This window comes from Gymnoscopelus braueri (genome assembly GCF_963280865.1).
Source record: "Gymnoscopelus braueri genome assembly, chromosome: 17".
NCBI classification, from domain to species: Eukaryota; Metazoa; Chordata; class Actinopteri; order Myctophiformes; family Myctophidae; genus Gymnoscopelus; species Gymnoscopelus braueri.
Window position 1 is genome coordinate 33,124,999 of NC_137617.1, and position 18,126 is coordinate 33,143,124.

General features: G+C 43.0%; 1 protein-coding gene across 1 annotated transcript in view; it reads right to left on the bottom strand.

Annotated features, from left to right (window-relative positions):
- Window positions 1-18,126, bottom strand: part of LOC308104600 (shisa family member 6) — a gene marked incomplete at both ends in the record, with an annotated part of 67,122 nt that overhangs the window by 41,901 nt on the left and 7,095 nt on the right. Inside the window, one exon of the mRNA XM_080455049.1 lies at window positions 14,822-14,923. Within this exon, the coding sequence (XP_080311175.1) occupies window positions 14,822-14,923 (102 nt within the window). The remainder of the gene's footprint in view (window positions 1-14,821; window positions 14,924-18,126) is intronic.

The following is an 18,126-nucleotide window of genomic DNA, read 5'->3' on the forward strand; positions in this document are numbered from 1 at the left end:
TAATAATTAAGCATACATTTACTGCTTCACAAGAACAATGTTGGTGTAACTAAGAGAATCGCTGGGAAAGGTATGATAATGTGTTATATACACAGATTAACAAGTCAAAAGAAACAATTGTGCATTTCCGGGTTTTAATGCAGTGCGGTCCGTCTCTGACAGACGGAGAGAACATTTTCTCTTCCTGGAGCGGTGTGCGCAGAAATGGGGGAGAGGGGTGCTGTGATTGGCTAGTGCATAGCTTCACACTAGCTTCAAAGTTCAGCTGGTATTGCACCAGATTTGAAACTACACTTTTAGTTGTCTAGCTTCACGGCGCTAGGGAAAAGCGTGAAACGCTCATCTACATAGACATATTTGCATTGAAACTTGAAGATAGGCCTTGAACTTGAAGATGTATGTGTGTCTATAGACTAGAGAGTGGTAGCAGAGGCACGTATACAGTATAAGGAACATCACCATAATTAATATTTGGGAGAAATTCAGTTACAACCAGATTTTTCATAGCAGTAAAGAATAATCTATTTTATCTTTTAATAGTCTTATTTATAATTAAAATAACATGCACTATATTTGTCCAATTTAATCTTTTTCACAAGATTGTCAACGTGTATTTCAAAAGTAAGATTTAATCCAGCCAGATTTCCAGGTCTTTATAAGAAGACACTTCAATTCAATACACTTCGCATCAGAGCCGGAGACGTTGCCAACAGCAGGCTGCGAGCCCAACCTGTAGAAATAAATAGCTTTGATTTTGTCTTTTGAGTTTAAAACCAGCTTAAGATCAAAATGCAGTCTGCACTCTGCATAGAGTTAAAAGAAACTTGGAGATAATAGAGTGTCCCTGCTGAGTGAACTGAAGAACATGCAATTACACTAACAGGGTTGCAAGTAACAGTGCCGTGTTGCAAATCAAAGCAAATTTTACCTTTTTCTCAGGAATAGGTGCTAGCTGTAATGATATAATGTTAATATACTGCTGCTATCAAATATCAAGGAACAACTTAGATAATATAAAGACAGAAGAACACTATCATTCACCATTGTCTATGTTATACTGTAGTTGTGGTGTGGACTTGCCATGGCAATGGCATAGACTTAAGTTAAATGATTTTTCAATCTATATCTTCATAGTTATTGTTATAGTCATGGTGCTTGGTGTGAACGCTGCATTATTCTGATCAAATGAGTAACCGTGATGTGCTGGTTAGAGTGACACACTCAATAAAGGCTGAAAATAATGGAACTTTTTGAAAAACACTGTTTAAAATTTGACATTTTGGTCATCAAGAAAAATGCCATTCTAGGGGTTCTCGAGAACTATTTGATATTTTAAATACTATTTAGAAACCACTTTTTCTACAACTATATTTAGATTTTGTTGGGGGGGGGGGTGTCCTCCAATTCTGGAATGACCAATATACTGAACCATAATAGTTTCCATCATGTTTACACCTAAATCTGCAGAGCTCGTGACTTTGTGCTGTATAGCGCAGGCAGCAACGATGGCAACGGGTTAACACTTGACCCACATTTTGACTGTGTTTGATTGACGTCAAACACAGTTCTTTACAGACTTTGGATAAAAGCAAGATTTTATAAAAGCATCTGTCCTGCAGTGGTTTGACTTAAGAGCAGGGGTGTAACTGCGTACATTTACATAACCACTTAACCCCAGTATCCTTTTTGTGGGGACAATAGCAGATCCACAAGCTCACATTGTGAGCTTGTGGATCAGCTATTATAATAACAGAAAACAGAAACGACACTATAGAGCCTTGAGGGACTCCAGTCAACCATATGGGGCTCAAGTGATTAACCCTTTAAGACCTGAGGCGATTCTTTAAAAAAAATCTAAATCCTAAGAGTTTTTTGAAAAAAATCTAGATTTAAAAAAAAAAAGATTTTTCAAAAATAGCAGATCTACAAGCTCGTAGCGCGGCACTCATACTTTGACTATGACCCTAACCCTTTAGGTTAGAGTTATTATTAGTACAAAAAAACGTTGTACTTTTTACTCCACTACAATTATTTGACAGCTTTAGTTACTAGTTACTTTGCAGATTTAGATTAAAACTTACATTAACCACCACTTCAGGCTCTACTATATACTTCGGCTATTCGAAAATAGCCAATCTACAAGCTGACAGTGCATCGCATTTGTAAATCTGCTATTCTTTGAATTGGTTTGACAAAATGTTGAAAATATTGTCAAATGAGACATTCTGCATAATGAGTTATTTTTACTTTGGCACTTTAAATACATTTTGATGCCAATGCTTTTGTGCTTTTACTCAAGTAACATTTTGAATACAGGCCTTTCTCTTATGGAAATAACGAAAACGATGGAGCTTGGACAAAAATAAATTTCACCCACTGTTTTACACCTGTAAACCTGTGATGTGACAATAAAGTTGATTCTGATTCTTGTAACAGAGTATATTGTGGTATTGATACTTTTATTTAAGTAACAAAACTGAGTACTTCTTCACCACTGCTCAAGCCAATCAAAAATGGAGGGGTTCTTTAAGTGGTCAGAATGCGAAATTAAATCAAATTAAAATTTAGATTTCCTAATGCAAATGTGTGTGTGTGTGTGTGTGTGTGTGTGTGTGTGTGTGTGTGTGTGTGTGTGTGTGTGCGTGTGCGTGTGTGTGCATGCATGCTTGTGTCAGTTGTGTTGTGTGTTTGTTCATTGAGAAAGCAGATTTTAGACGATGCATCAGGGAATCAACACAGAAATATCACCTAGCACCTAGCCTCAGGATCAATAGCCTGATAGACTCACCGCACAAGCTGTCATTTGGTAAAAAATAATCAACAAATTCACACACTTACACCAATGTGCCTTCCTTTTGCCTCATTGCCTTTTCAATTTTTAATCTGTAGCAAATAGATTTCGAGATGGATGCCAACCTGAAGCTGATAAATTTTAATTTGATCCTTCCCCATGCATCATTATTTGCACAATACCACCGCCGCCGGTCGGAAGCTTGTGTGCTTGGAATGGCAAGTCCGGCTTCACATACCGCACAGAATACAAAATTTCCAGTGCACAACAAAAGGCAATCATTCCGTTTATGTTCCCACACAATGGCTCCTGGATAATGGGGGGATATCAGGTGGGGGTGGTTGGAGAAAAACGGACCGAGTTTATCTGCCTTTTCCAGTCTTCCTCTCTGCCTCTTCGCTATGAATAATAGATTACAGATGAGAGCTGGAGTTTGCCTTGCAGGGAGGCAGGTATATAGTGCTGCTTGAGGTCACCGCGGCACAGCCAAGATCACTCTCTTACCCTGTGTATCTAAAGCACTTGAAGAGGCATTCTGGAGATGTCCTTTGAATTCATTAGTTTAACCATTTCTAATTGCCTTTTTATCAGGGCCACAGCGGGTAACTTTGTGAAGGACAAAGCTGTTCAATATTCAGAGGTATCCTCTTCAGTATGATAAACAGCCTGGGCCAGCTATATTTAATGCATGGTGGTGCTATGCACGCTAAATATTTTGGTTGCCCAAGCTGTGGAGCATTCTGTGCAGCTGTGCGCGGAACATCGTCTCATCTCAAGTACACACACAGTAGAATCGTCTTTTTTCATTTAATTGCCAAGAGTGTAAAAAGGGACCCAAAAGTGATAAATGTTTACAGTCTAGAGTTAATTAACAATGAGAATGCCACTGTGGTGCCACTGTGACGGTATTAGAACCAGACTTTCTACGGTTATGCAGGACTGCCAGTTGTCAGATAATTAAATTACAGCACCATCTGTTAAATATTCCAAGGTTAACATCATTCCATGTCTGGCTGGGATATACCCTTTTTGTATTTTTGGAATGCAATCGTAATAAGGCTAAAAGGGCATCTTCAGAAGGGAAGGATGAGAGCAAATATCTGTCAGTTTCAAAGGCTAAACACTGTCCTTTTAAGCGGCGGATTAACAGTGCTCAGATCGCTGCCCATGTTTCTAATGAGTGTTCGCTGCTCAAGTTCAGTCATGGAAAAAAAATCTATTAAAACCGAACATCAGATTCAATTCCCATATCTTACATTCTTGAAACCCGGAAAAAAGCCCCAGCGAGGCAAAAAGCTTGAAATTCAAAGACTGGGAGCGGACCCAGAACCCAATTCAACCCTCGAGTCCATCCTCCCTTTCATCTGCAAACTCTTGCAGAAGAAAAATTGTTTTCCCGGATAGATATTTGGGGCAAAGTTCACAAGTTCAGTGGTATTCTCAGGCCTTGGCATTTAAGTAATCTCGTCAGACTTGGATGCAGGAGAGAAGGGAAAATAGGGAGCGGAAATAATAAAAGAAGAAGAGACCAAGATCGTTTGACTTCAAAGTTGTAAGATGTGGGAAACACAAAGGTGGTGCTTCCCGAACGTGGTTCTGTTATTTACTAAAATGGCCAGGCAGCTCCTGTCTTTTTTTTCATCAATTATTATTTATCATCATCTGTATTCTATGCACTTTATCGCTTCTTTGCACTAGATTGATGCCACCAGCACTGGGGGCGTGTCTTCTCCTCCATCAGCACCCATACCCTAGGTGGGGTTGGCGAAAGGGCCTACTCTGTGTGGAGTTTGCATGTTCTCCCCGCGTCTCCTAGGGTAGTTAATACCCTCACAAAAACATGCAGTAATCCTGTTCCTTCCACGCGCTACGTCCAACCGGGGAAACTCCCCCCTGTCAGGTGACAAGAAGCTCAGTTGGCTCTCATGCATTGAAGGAGGCATGAGCTCGGCTCTGGGCTCCCTAGGCTGGCGGGGGGAGTGTAGCGCCCAGGATCACTTAGATAATTGGCACCGGGTGAGAAAGGGTTACAAAAATCGTGGGATAAAAAAAAATTATAACAAAAAAAAGATTGATGCCACCAAAATAAATTTGTTGTACAGTAACAGTACATTATTGTTCAATAAAGAAAATGGAATTTGGATGTCGTAGGCAAAACCTGTAGCGGTATAAACCCTTGCCCACCACCACCACCAACGCAGAGGTCTTGGTTCGATTCCAGGCTGCTGAGGTATATGCTTGGCCGGGCGCTCCATTGTGTTCACACGGGTGGGAAGCTCGTGGTGAAACTCCAGACTGTCAGGAGAAACGACTAACGACTGCATGAGTGATGGAGGTGGCATGTGAAAGTCCACACACACACACCTTCCCCAGGCCAACAGTGGGGGTTGGCAGTGACAGAGAATGCAGTACACATGGAGGACTTGGCGACGAATAAATTGGGCAAAAAGAGGGGGGAAATTCTGAATTGAATGTAAAACATTATTTATTTTTGAGACTCCAAAGAATAACTGTTGTTCCTTTGTAGATGGGTTTGGGGCCGTAATACATAATACGCTTTCATTTAAACATATGTAAAATTCCTGAGCTTGCTAAATAGACTCTTAAGCTGCCGTAGAAAAGATGTGAGGCTTCAGCACATGGCAGCCCAGATTCATCAACCCGCAGAGTCTCCTCTCCGCCTTTTATTTGTGCACGGGATCCTGCTTGCTTGCTCGGAGATGATGAATAACATATCTAAAGCAAGGGAAATTAGCATGAAAAACCCCTTGCAATTCAACCGATGCATAAAATATCTGCACTTACTTTAATGAGTGGCGATAAAAAAGTTGCCACGCTGTGCGGTGGGCAACGTTGTGATTGATGTTGCACATTAACCCATTAAGACCGGGAACGCATCTGTGTCATTTTTTAGATTTCTTTAGGCTATTCAAAAATAGCAGATATACAAGCTCATAGCGCGGCACCGAGTGCCGCGCTACGAGCTTGTAGATCTGCTATTTTTGAAAAAAATATATATATATTTTTTTCAAAAATCTGTTAGGATTTAGAAAACATTTTAAGAATCGGACTCAGGCCTTAATGGGTTAAGAGTGTGCAACCGTGCCCAGGCAAATATCACAGCAGAAGCCTTGTCTGGCCATTGTCCCCAGCTGCCTGCCTGCAAAGACTTGTTTCTTTCCTGCCATTTACCTGCCTGCACTGTTACTCCAAATCTCTTAACAGTCCTTTCCTCCTTGCTTTTCTCCTGCCTCTGAAATATGCTGCCTGCAGTACATTTCGCGTATATTCCCTCTCCCCCATCTCTCTCTCTCTCTCTCTCTCTCTCTCTCTCTCTCCGGCAAAAGATAAAAGCCAGGCTCTCTCTCTCTCCCCTCCAGCATACCTTTCCTGCCAGACAAATAGCTCCCCTTCTTTCAAAGTGGCCACAACAGAAGGACAGTGATAAGAGAGCTGTCTCCTTGCTGTCACTTCCTCCCTCACGTCACTGTAATTGACTGCAGTGTAACTGTGGAAGTTCCTGCAGCGACACCCAGGGAGTGCCGTCGCGAAGACGTGTAGGACAGGTTGTTATTCACTGACCTTTGCATACTTGCATGCTGCTGGTATTTGACGTGAATGCGATGAAGCGCTTTGTCTTGCGTTAATCTTTCGACGGCCCCATACGTAAAATTGTGCATCGGTGTACAAATACAACTATTACTATGTCTCTTAGGGATGACTCATCTAAATTGCTCCCTGTTTAAAGATATTTCCTTTTCCACTGCTCTCATCTCCTCTTTCCACCTGTCTCTTCATATCACCTCAATTCCTCTTTCCTTTCCTCTGCTCTCTTTTCTCTCTTGCTTGCCTGCCGAATGATAAAGAATGTCGCACCTGATGTAGCCACTTAAAGCTTACCCCACACACGCACACGCACACACACACACACACACACACACACACACACACACACACACACACACACACACACACACACACACACACACACACACACGCAGCCAAAACCCATAGGCTGGATGTTTTTGCAATTAACAAGGTGCTGTTTCTGGCCATTAGAAAAACGTCCTCTCAGCTCTAATTGCGCCCTCTCTTGCATATTCAGATGAGGACGACCCTTGCGAGGGGCTGGTGATGTCTGTTCATCGTTCCCTCGTTGCATGTGAGACCTCTGGATGGATCCCGGTAGCTGCTAATGAGTGCTGTGGCCCCCGGAGCCGCTCTCTCTCAAGGACCTTATTAACAACTTCCTGATTGGTAATTCTAAGGAGCGCTTTGCCAGCAGGTCAGCCACGCCACCTCCCCCCCTGAACCACACCACAAAAATTTCGATGAGTCGCTACCTGGTGCCCGATAGGATCGCGTCTGTCAATCTGAAGTCAAATTTACATGCTGGCTGGGGGCGCCCCGGTGGCCCACCAAGGAAGAGCGCATACCACATAAATAAGGCTACAGGCCTTCCCGCAGCTGGCCCGGGTTTGAATCTGACCCGAGGCTCTTTTGCTGCATTGTCATCCCCATCCATTCCTACCTTTCCTGTCTCACTGTCACTATCAATACAAAAAAAAGCAGAAATGCTGAGGGAAAAAAAGAAAATGTACATGCTGGCTGTGTCAATCAACTTTCTTAGTTTGGACAGAACTTTTTAATCAATCAAGGTGAGCAAGAGGCGTAATCTCCACATTACAGCTGTGTGCTTTTTCCTTTCATACCCCGGGAAGCATAAATATGTGTGACACGTCTCAAAGACTCTGAAATAATGTGACAATGATTTACAGTGCGGAGTTTCTGCTGGTGACACTGAGTGCATAAAAATGACAGCGTAGCTCCTACATGACAAGGACAATTAATACAAGTCCCAGATTCATCTCCGGTTGATGTGTTGTGTTTGCAGAAACATTGCGTCACAATTGCCAAACAAAAAGAGACAGAAGTTGTCTCAGAGCTCTCTCTCTCTTTCATCTATCTTGAGAGATGTTTTGAGAAGTTTTATACAATTACTGGGGACTCCGACACTTTTAAAACGGAATGCGGTCTGAACAGTCCCGATGACACTGCACCCACACAGCAGATCATTGTGTCCTCATTAGCTCAAAGGCTGCTGTGATCACATCCACCGATTCCTAATTTTTGGACAACATGGACAAAAGAGCAGTAAAAGGATGAAAGTGAAAGAGTTTGTCAGACTGCACATTGATCCAGACAGATGGCTGAGGGAACAGGAGCGAGTCAAGCAGCTGTACGCACCAAATGAAAAAATGTGCCCGTTAGCGCACCAGTAAATGTTTTTCAGCCTGTCAACAGTAGGAGAACTGTTGGGTGTGATATTAAGTGCTTTTCTACAGAATTGGGCAACGCCATGGGGTTAGGACACCAACGACATGGAAGGAGGAATTAAACATTTCAGTATAGTTTTTGCGAGTCTGCAATGCAATTATTTGGGACACAATACAGTGTATTAGCATTTTATATTTGAGGGAGACAACTGTGGCATCATACTAAACAATTTACCGTCTCGAATGTGTAAATCGGTAAAGTGTTACGTGTCATGTGATGACTATTCAGTTGCTAGATTGTTCAGATGATTGCGCAGCTCTTCTCAGAGACGCAGAACAGAATTAATTTTTTTCAAAACAAACAGATTTCTTACCTATTACCTTCTTTACAACTCGCTTTTACAGAGAGACTCTTTAGATGAAAAGGGTTTGCAGAATAATCACTGCACCAAATAACTATTCCCACATTTCCAATTAGAATGAAAGAGAACATGCAAACAACCAAGGATTCTGAACAAAGCGATTTCTTACCTATTACCTTCTCACGACGCACTTACAGAGAGACTCTCTAGATGAAGCAGGTTTGAAAAATAATGACCACGCCAGCCATCTATTCCCACATTCCCTCACCGAATTATAGAGAAAACATGCAGACAGACAAACCGAGGGTTCTGAACAAAGGCAGATCATACAGGGAACAGATGTCCACCTGCCCTCAGTCCACACACCCATGTGGAGAGCATTTCACTGTTTCAGCCTTGCACATGAACTCTGCAGCCGCACTGAGGCCCCTGCTGGAAAGCATCCCAGCCCAAACATTAATGTAACTAATAATTGGACCACGCGACCCTGAAATGACCGTAATAATCCTAAAATGGGAGCGAAAATATTTGATTAAATGGGCCCAGCGGCCCACTGGCCCGCGGCCCACCGGGCATTTGCCCGGTACGCCAAATGGCCAGTCCACCCCTGCCTGATACTGAATCACTAAATCTGTCAGGATTGAACTTCACTGAAAGGCTTAATTTCTGCAACATCAAACATTTGGGTTCAGCATGGCATGTACCGTTCTCCCAGGCCTACAGACTTCGCTACATCCCTAATGATGCATTCTTTGTCCGCTGCGCCGTGTGCGTGCGTGTGTGTGTGTGCACGTCACCTGGGGATTTTCAAATGGTCGTTGTTTGATATTCTGCAGTGCTTGTTTGGTTGAACTCACTTTGCGGTCGTCACGGGGTTGTTGTGAGCCCCGGCAGAAAGATGTGAAGCATCCAGCTGCTCCCATGCTCAGCGACAACCCCGCCGACCTCACCTGTCCGGCCCAAGGGGCTCAGTGCAAGTAACACGCACGCACACACACACACACTCACGCGTGTGCGCACAAACACGCACACGCACGTAAACACTGCCATATAATTAACAACCAAACACACATTCTGTCTGTATAATTAAGCACTGCAGCAGACGCCATGCTTTCCCAACAACAGCCCCGAGAAATAGACCAGGCCTCTTGAACATCTTTTTTTTCCCCCTATTTTAGAACAGCACAAAAAAAAAACATAAATAAATAAAATAGAGCGATGTTGGATACAGAAGGAAACAGCAGAGAACCATAGCAGCACCGAACGAACCAAGCTGTGCAAACTTTATAAATATAAATGAGGCGCGGGTATGATTTACATTAAACTGCAGGGTTTGTCTGTAGACCGCATTGTACCTCTGTTAAATAATATACGTACAGTATACTGCATTCTGTGGACCCCATGTCTTTGCTGCCCTCACATTGAGTACTTTGGATGTACTGTACATATCACCGCTGTCAGGCAGAAATCTCCTATCTGCATTTTTTTACTTTTCGTAAATTAACACATTCAATCCGGGAACGCATCGGTGTCATTTTAGATTTGAGCTTTCATACTTTGGCTAATCAAAAATAGCAGATCTGCAAGCTCATAGCGCGGCACCGAGTGCCGCGCTATGAGCTTGTAGATCTGCTACTTTAGCTGTTTTGGAATTTGAATCCTGAAAAGTAACAGTTTTTACAGACATTATGAGGTTTCCACACGTCAGCATCTTGAAAGTGTTCGTGGCACACCCATCTGTTAATCAATTTTGATTGTGTACCGTCTTGGATCAATGGAACTAACATAGCATAATTAATCTGTATTATAATGAAAACTGATTTTTTTTATTAATAAATATCAATAAAATCTTAGTGTTTTGCCAGTCATTTCATACAGCCAAACTTAAACACCTAAACCACTTTCAACCTTTTTAATGTCTAAAATAGCAGATCTACAAGGTCACTGTCAGCCGTTTATTTATATTTACAGTCTATTTCATCCTCTCATTAGCTCCTGTTCTGATACTCTAGCACAGCAAATGAAGGTGGTGAGTTCACTTGATTCCCGGGTCTGCTCCGAGAGGCATTGGTAAAAGAGTCTAAGTGGTTAGGTTAAGCAGCGCCTACTTGAGAGACTATCTGTATGAGAGACTATCTTCATACAGTAGGCAGGGAGGCAAGGGGAGAGGCATGGGCTAAAATCGATCACTGAGACTTCTCTGCTCAATACTGCCCTGCAGTTACTGCACTCCAGTGGCATGCCGAGGATAACGTTCAACTAAACCCAAATTCAGACAAGCAGTCCATTGATTTTGCTATCCAATCCACAGTAATAACCACCTCTAGGCATAAGACCCACCAAATAGAGATGAGGAATCCATTCGATTAAAAAAGCAGGGGGTTGGGGGCTACTTGTGCTACAGTGTTGTGCTTTTATTTTCCGCAGTTCATTTTTATTGTAAACGTTCCGCTCGGAGAACTCAGTCTGTCCGTTTAGATTTGTTGTGGAGCGGAGATATCAAAGCCGACTTATCGCTTCAGAAGCACTGACTTGACCACTCCACACACATGGGAGGCCAAACCGTAACATACCCATGACAGCTAGGGATACAACTGTTTTGTTTGTTGTTATTTGTACAGAGACGGGGTGGAAGGAATTACAAATAACCTAGGATTTCGTGAAACTTTATCTGCTTTTCCTTGTAACTAATCTTTGGTGGATACAAAGTATCTGTTTTTCTGCCAAACGCTGCGTGCATATGAATAGATTTGTGAAATGGACCCCCTCTGGGGATGAAAACAAACTGCGAGGAAGGAGCGATGAGAAAATACAGCTAATTTGGTGTAAACATAAAGGCAGTGTTTCCTCATTAGAAACGTGACAGGGAAGTAGCCTGTACTTCCCTGCAGTTGCTTGCCTGAGGGCTCATCTATACAGAATGACTGTGTTGACCGCCGCTTGACAAAAAAGCTTTTGAGCTTTTTCAGCTGAAATAATGGGAAATACAATAACGTCGTTTTTGCTGTCTGGATGTTCGACAAAGTCAAGATTTGCCGCTTTCAACCCGGCAAACCTATTTTGGGCATGTCATTGTAGGCCATAATGTCCCAAAATGTTCTCAGAAGTCTTCAAAAAATGTTCGAATTTGTGAAAACAAAGTTGTGAAAACAGCAGATCTACAAGCTTGTGGATAAGTCGCTATCCTTGAGCCAAGCTCACAACACTGTACGTTCCAAAGGAGAAGAGATGCTGATATAGCTGGTGGTTGCAATGCAATCTACACCCCTTGGCACCACCACCCCACCGAGGGAAAGAGCCCGCCCGGTCCATCTGGAAACCCGGGCATAAATCTGAACTCCTATATAATCAACGGCATGTTCCTCAGCTGTTGTAATTAGAGCGATGAATATGAAATCACCGGGTTTTGACAGCGCAGAGGCAGCTTGTGAAATGTATGGTTCTAAATGTCCCCGAGTAAAGGAGCACTCCTGTACGTGAACGATATTACTCTGGTGTTGTTGCAGCAGGTTTGCCATGCTGCATGGCAACACCACTCAGCGTAAGAAGCATTGCCGCACATAAAATAATAAGAGCGACCGGCTCCTCCGTCTTCCCGCTGGAGACAGACTGAGAACAGTGCGGTCATAGCAGACGATAGACTGTGGGGAGCAAAAGCTTACAATTTGTGCTTTGTGGATATTGATTGGGTTATATTTCGTCCTCTCATTAGCTGCTGGCCTGATACTACAGTACAGCAAATGAAGGTGGTGAGTTCACTTAAATTCCCGGTCCGCTCAGAGAGGCATTAGTAATAGAGTCTGATGTAGACCTATTATGGAAGACAGATGGTTTGTCCAGCTCTAGTTTGTCTCTGCCTGCAGTGTGGAGGCCTGGGAGGAAGAAGAGGCATCGCTATGCTCATTTACAACACCCCAACTAGCAGATTTACTTAGGCTCAGTGGTGGAAAAAGTATTCAAATTCTTTACTTACTGTAAGTAAAAGTACCAATACTGCAATATAGAAATACTCTGTTACAAGTAAAAGTCCAGAATAAAAAATTAACTTGAGTAAAAGTACAAAAGTATTGGCATCAAAATATACTTAAAGTACCAAAAGTAAAAGTACAAAAATATTTGAAAATAGCAGATCTACAAGCTCACAACGCGTCGCATCGCGACGCGTTGTGAGCTTGTAGATCTGCTATTTGAAAATAGCCTAGGTATAAAATAGGGCTGAAGTGGTTAATATATGTTTCATAATATAATATATTTATATCTGAAAAGTAACAAGTAACTAAAGTTTTCAAATAATTGTAGTGGAGTAAAAGTACAATATTTGCCTCTGAGATGTAGAAATTGGAAATACTCAAGTAAAGTATAAATATCTCAAAATTTTACTTAAGTAAGTGTTACTTTCCACTGCTTAGGCCAGTGGTTCCCACCAACTTTTCCATGCCAAAGACCCCCAAATAGCCATAGCCTCTGGCTGCAGCCCCCCTACTGGGATACACTGTGAGTTTGTTGGATCTGCTATTTTTGCTATTTATTGACATTTTAAAACTAATTTTGACAATAATTACTAAAATAGGGATGCCAACAGTGTTCTTTTTCCTCTCCTTTCCAATTGCCCCCCCTGGCGCCCACGCTGGGCAAGACCTAGCCGGTTGAGTGTCTAAACGGAAGTACCGGAATTTGGCGGAAGTACCGCCCAAGGAAACGACGTTGACACGCTTTACGAATCTGTTTACATTCTCCGGGAATGAAACAAGGGTTGTGATTGGTCGAAAAATATCGTTTCCGGGGGAAATACGTACGACGGAAGTCTCTCTGCTTTAGGTCATGACCAGGCTTTTCTCTTCGCAGATGAGTCAAGGCTGGGAACGAGGCTACCTGGCGCCCGGCGCCCCCCCCCCCCCCCCCCTGGGGCCCGCAGCCCCCACTTTGAAAACCACTGACTACCGGAAACCAGGTGGTCAGTATAGTGTTTCCACCAGGCTCCTCAATGCTGGACAGCTGAAGGTCCCTGTACAAAACTCCTACAGAGAATCTCCAGTGGGAGAGCATGCAGGGCACGGCTCTCATGGCTAAAAACAGACAACACGGCACTGATAGATCCTAGAGTTCACAGAAGTTATCCTTTTTTTTTATTACCAGGAAGAGGAGACATTTAGATGATCTTGTTATGGTGTCCAAAGCTTACTTGGTGGTTCTGTTTGCACTGATGCAGGGATGGATTCTGTAATAGCTTTGGCTGAAGAGCTAAACGAGGCAAAGTTCATCTTTGGCCCAACGTACAAAGCATCACAAAGGAGAATGTTTTGGCCAACTCGATGTTTTCTATAGGTCAGGTTAAAATGTGTATCTGCCTGCCAAGGAGGAACAGAATCCAGGGAGCAGGGTCAGTCGAAGCTGAACTTACTCATTGATCACAAATGATTGATTTTGTCTTTCTAAGAAATATACACTAACAGAATGTAAACTCTGGTATATGGTATATGGGTATACGTGTGTGCTGTTATAAATACTACTGTATGTGTCTTAGTTTTTTATTTTGTTTGTTTGTTTAATTCTTTTATATAATTATTTCTAATGTCCTGATGTGTTAAAAGGCAATAGAGTTTTTATAAAAGCTCAGTCAAAGGTCTCTCTCTATCTCAAATTATTCACTTTAGCAGTATCAGGCGGAGTAACTTGGCAAACCCCTCGAGGTGTACTGATTTGTGAAGGCAAAAATGGATGGAAATAAATCACAAGAGCGTGGCTAACATGGTTGCATACTAATATGTATATTACCCATGGGAAAACTCTATACCTACTAATGGAAGGGTGTTTGTGCGTGTGTGTGTGCGTGCGTGTGCGCGTGTGCTTGTGTGTGTGTGGGGGGTCACCTTCTCTACTCTGACACCATCAGTTGCAGTAAATGTGTTTTGCATGCATTTAATTGTAAAATGCAGAGGCGGCAGGCGGAAAGTTCATGGTTCATGGAACGGGTGGAATGAAAATTAAATGTGGAAACAGTTTGTGATTCGTCTTTCTGTTATCTCTTATGTTACAAGTACGACATCACAGCAATGCTACATGGTCATACAATGAGCCTGGACAAGAAGGGGAGCTATGATTCAATACTTTTCTTGATCTTATACGTGACAGACAAAGGACTTGGAATAGATTGATGGGGGAGAGAGAGAGTAACAGAGAGAGAAGAGGGAGAGGAGAAGAGAAGAGAAGAGAGGAGAAGAGAAGAGAAGAGAAGAGAAGAGAAGAGAGAGAAGAGAGAGAAAAGAGGAGTGAAGAGGAGAAGAGAAGAGAAGAGAAGAGAAGAGAAGAGGAGAGGTCCTTTAGGTGTGAGTGTTGGACAGGTGACATGATGTTAGATGTACATGTGGCTGCAGGAGGAGCTGTCACTGTACCTTTCTGATGGCCTCGACCCAGCGTCACGAAACCAGAGGAGATGAAGTTGTGAAGGTCGTGGCCGCCACTGCTGCGTACACTCTCCTTGCCATAGTGGAGACCTGTTCACGCATGCGTAAAGACAGACAGACAGATGCACGCACGCACACACACACACACACACACACACACACACACACACACGCACACACACACACGCACACACAACACACACGCACACACACACATCACTATGAACATCTGCAACAATGGGCTGAGACAAATTCACAATGTCGACAGGAACGTTGGTGGATTTGAGGGTTTGACCTCTTAACACACGTTTGGTTTCAATGGTAATACAAATATGTATTTTGAAAAGCCACCATCATGTCCTGATTCTTTTCTTTTTTACGTGGTATCAGATAGAAAGGCTCCCTGTGGTGTCAGCTCCTAATTGTAATGGGGAAACAGGGATATGTGAAACACAACAAGCAGACAAAAGGTGGTGATCTGAAAAGCAATATGTTTCCACCGCCCACATACCAGAGCACTTTGAACCCAATCTAAACTCTGCCCACACCGCTTCCATGACTGCAGATGGAGCACCATATATTTGCCACTAGGGTTATTTTCCCATTCCATTGTAGAGGTAATTACGTGTGCGTGCGTGTGTGTGTGTGTGTGTGTGTGTGTGTGTGTGTGTGTGTGTGTGTGTGTGTGTGTGTGTGTGTGTGTGTGTGTGTGTGTGTGTGTGTGTGTGTGTGTGTGTGTGTGTGTGTGTGTGTGCGCGCGCGCGCGCGCTCGTGAACATCGGCAGGCACATACATACATAAGGACCCACACACATACATAAGCACACACAAATGCACTTGCATAAGCACAGACAAACACACACACATGCAAGCACACGTACAAACGCACACAAACACATGCGTGAGCAAGCACACATGCGTAAGCGAGCACACACACGTGCGCACACGCTATTGTCTTCCTTTGTCACGTATGTCATTGGTAGGCACCACACACACACCCCATATGACAACACTTGAATCCTGAAAGACCCTTCAAGCACAATCCCTTTCCTCCAGATTCCCTCCTCCCCAACTCATTAAGACAAGCTGCAGGGGAAGGCTACGCATTATGAATTTATTGTCCTTGATGGAAGGGAAATCGTGACTTTCAATTCAGATGTTAATACTTAAAAAAAGAAGGGAAAAAATCTGAAAAATAAATCAAACGCTCTCTCTGGTCACCTGTATCTCTGCCATTTGCGCGAAAAGCAGAAAAATGTGAATAATCAGATAATTACATTATGGAATACGGAGGATGGCGCGCTGTGCGGCTGGCTGCAACTAGGAAGGTTATTCAGTTCCAAGGTCGATTAAGCCTTAACACAGCCAGGAGGAGGTAATTTACATGGTATACTGATTTTATGGCATTATCAGATGCCGATCTGCTGTAGTGGACATGGTGCCTTGCACATCATCTCAATGAAGGCTCTCAACTGATAGATCCCTGCTCCCCTTATGTATTTCTATATCTGAGTGTCTGGCTGTTCCCTCTCTCTCTCTCTCTCTCTCTCTCTCTGTCTCTCTGTCTCTCTGTCTCTGTATCTCTGTATCTCTGTATCTCTGTCTCTCTATCCGTGAGATACATGCAAAAAAAAGTTAATAAAATACGTAACTACATGAGCCATATTCTGGGCCATATGTCATAATATAGGCAAACATTCAGAGAAAATACAACAGACTCAAATTATCATTATCTGGTATGCTGTCTTATTTTTTTAACACCAATTGTCATTAAGAATTCAAGTGACAATTCCATACAACCCGAACCAGCGCCCTAAGCAAATTCTTCACTACAGGTAAACATACAAAGAAAATACCACTCACAACGTGCCGCAATGCGACACGTTGTGAGCTTGTAAATTGGCTATTTTCTGCAAAGGGATTTGGTGTAGAGGGAAAAAGGAGTGGTCCAAGTAGCCCTGGGGAAAAACACTGGTCAACTGAAGGTTTAAGTCCAGGGTCATCAACAGGGGTTCTGGGGCCCCTAGGGGGTCCTCAGAGGTACTGCAGGGGGGCCACCAAATCTTTGTGTGATAGGGACTTATTTATTTGTATTTTTACATTAACCACTTGAACCCTTGCATCCTTATTCTGGGGGAAACATTAGCCGAAAATAGCAGATCTACAAGCTCGGAACGCGTCTGCAACATGCTATGAGCTTGTAGATTTCAGATTTTCAGCTAAGAGGTTTGGCGTAATTAGACTTCCGGTGGGGGGTTAGGATATCATAACATCATAAAAAAGGTACGAAAAACGTCGGGCGAATTCTCCTTTAAATTAACACTCAAAAGCGTTCGCGGCCCACTCATCTGACCACTTAACACGGTGGTCAGATGGATGGGCCGCATGCATTTTTTTTCAGATCAAGTTTATTTGAATGATCAATCAATTGCGTTTTCCGGCTTGGATCAATGGAACTGACATAGTATGCTTATATATATAGTATGAAAAAACGAATTTTTCAAGGTTTTAAAGAAACATCGAAACCTTTTTTCCCCCATTATTCTTTAATATGCATTTTATATAATCATTCAAATCTTAGTGTTTTGCCAATTATTTGGGGGCCCTCTTGCAATAGCCTCACGGCCCACCAGTGGGCCCTGTTCCACAGGTTGAGAACTGCTGCACTAAAGTTTAGTGCACACTGAGTGCTCATTTATTATTATCGTTTATTATCTTTTAGTGACTAAACGATAAAAAAGCAGGTTTGGGGGCCTAGAAAGATGCCCTGATGGATACCACACCTGAACCTCTCCCAATCACCTCCCCCCAAACACACACGCACACACGCACGCACACACGCACACACACACACGTGCGCACACACACAGAGTGGGGCCAAAGGTTGCGTCTCATAATAAGCTGCAATAATGAGAGGTAGCACTGGAGTCAATTAGGTGGGTCTCTTATATGCTGAGGTTTGACACAAGTTGCACTCAGGAGGAAGAACATGTTGATGCGGTCAGCACAGAAATACTGCTTTAAACGCCGGGATGATTATTATTGTGCCAAATGGGGTGAGGGGGGGGGGAACGGGGGGCAGCAAGGTCATCACTGTGGAGATGTTAAAGCTACACAGTTTTGGAAGTCATTAGTGGGATTTTGGCGGGGGAGCGAGAGGATGCGGGGGCCACTTTGTTAAAAAAACGAAAAAGTTGAGATTCACTGAATATGATTACAAGAGTGCCTGTCGGCAAATCATTAAAGTAATTAAATCATTGTTTAATTATTCGGGAAAAACTCATGCGTGCTGC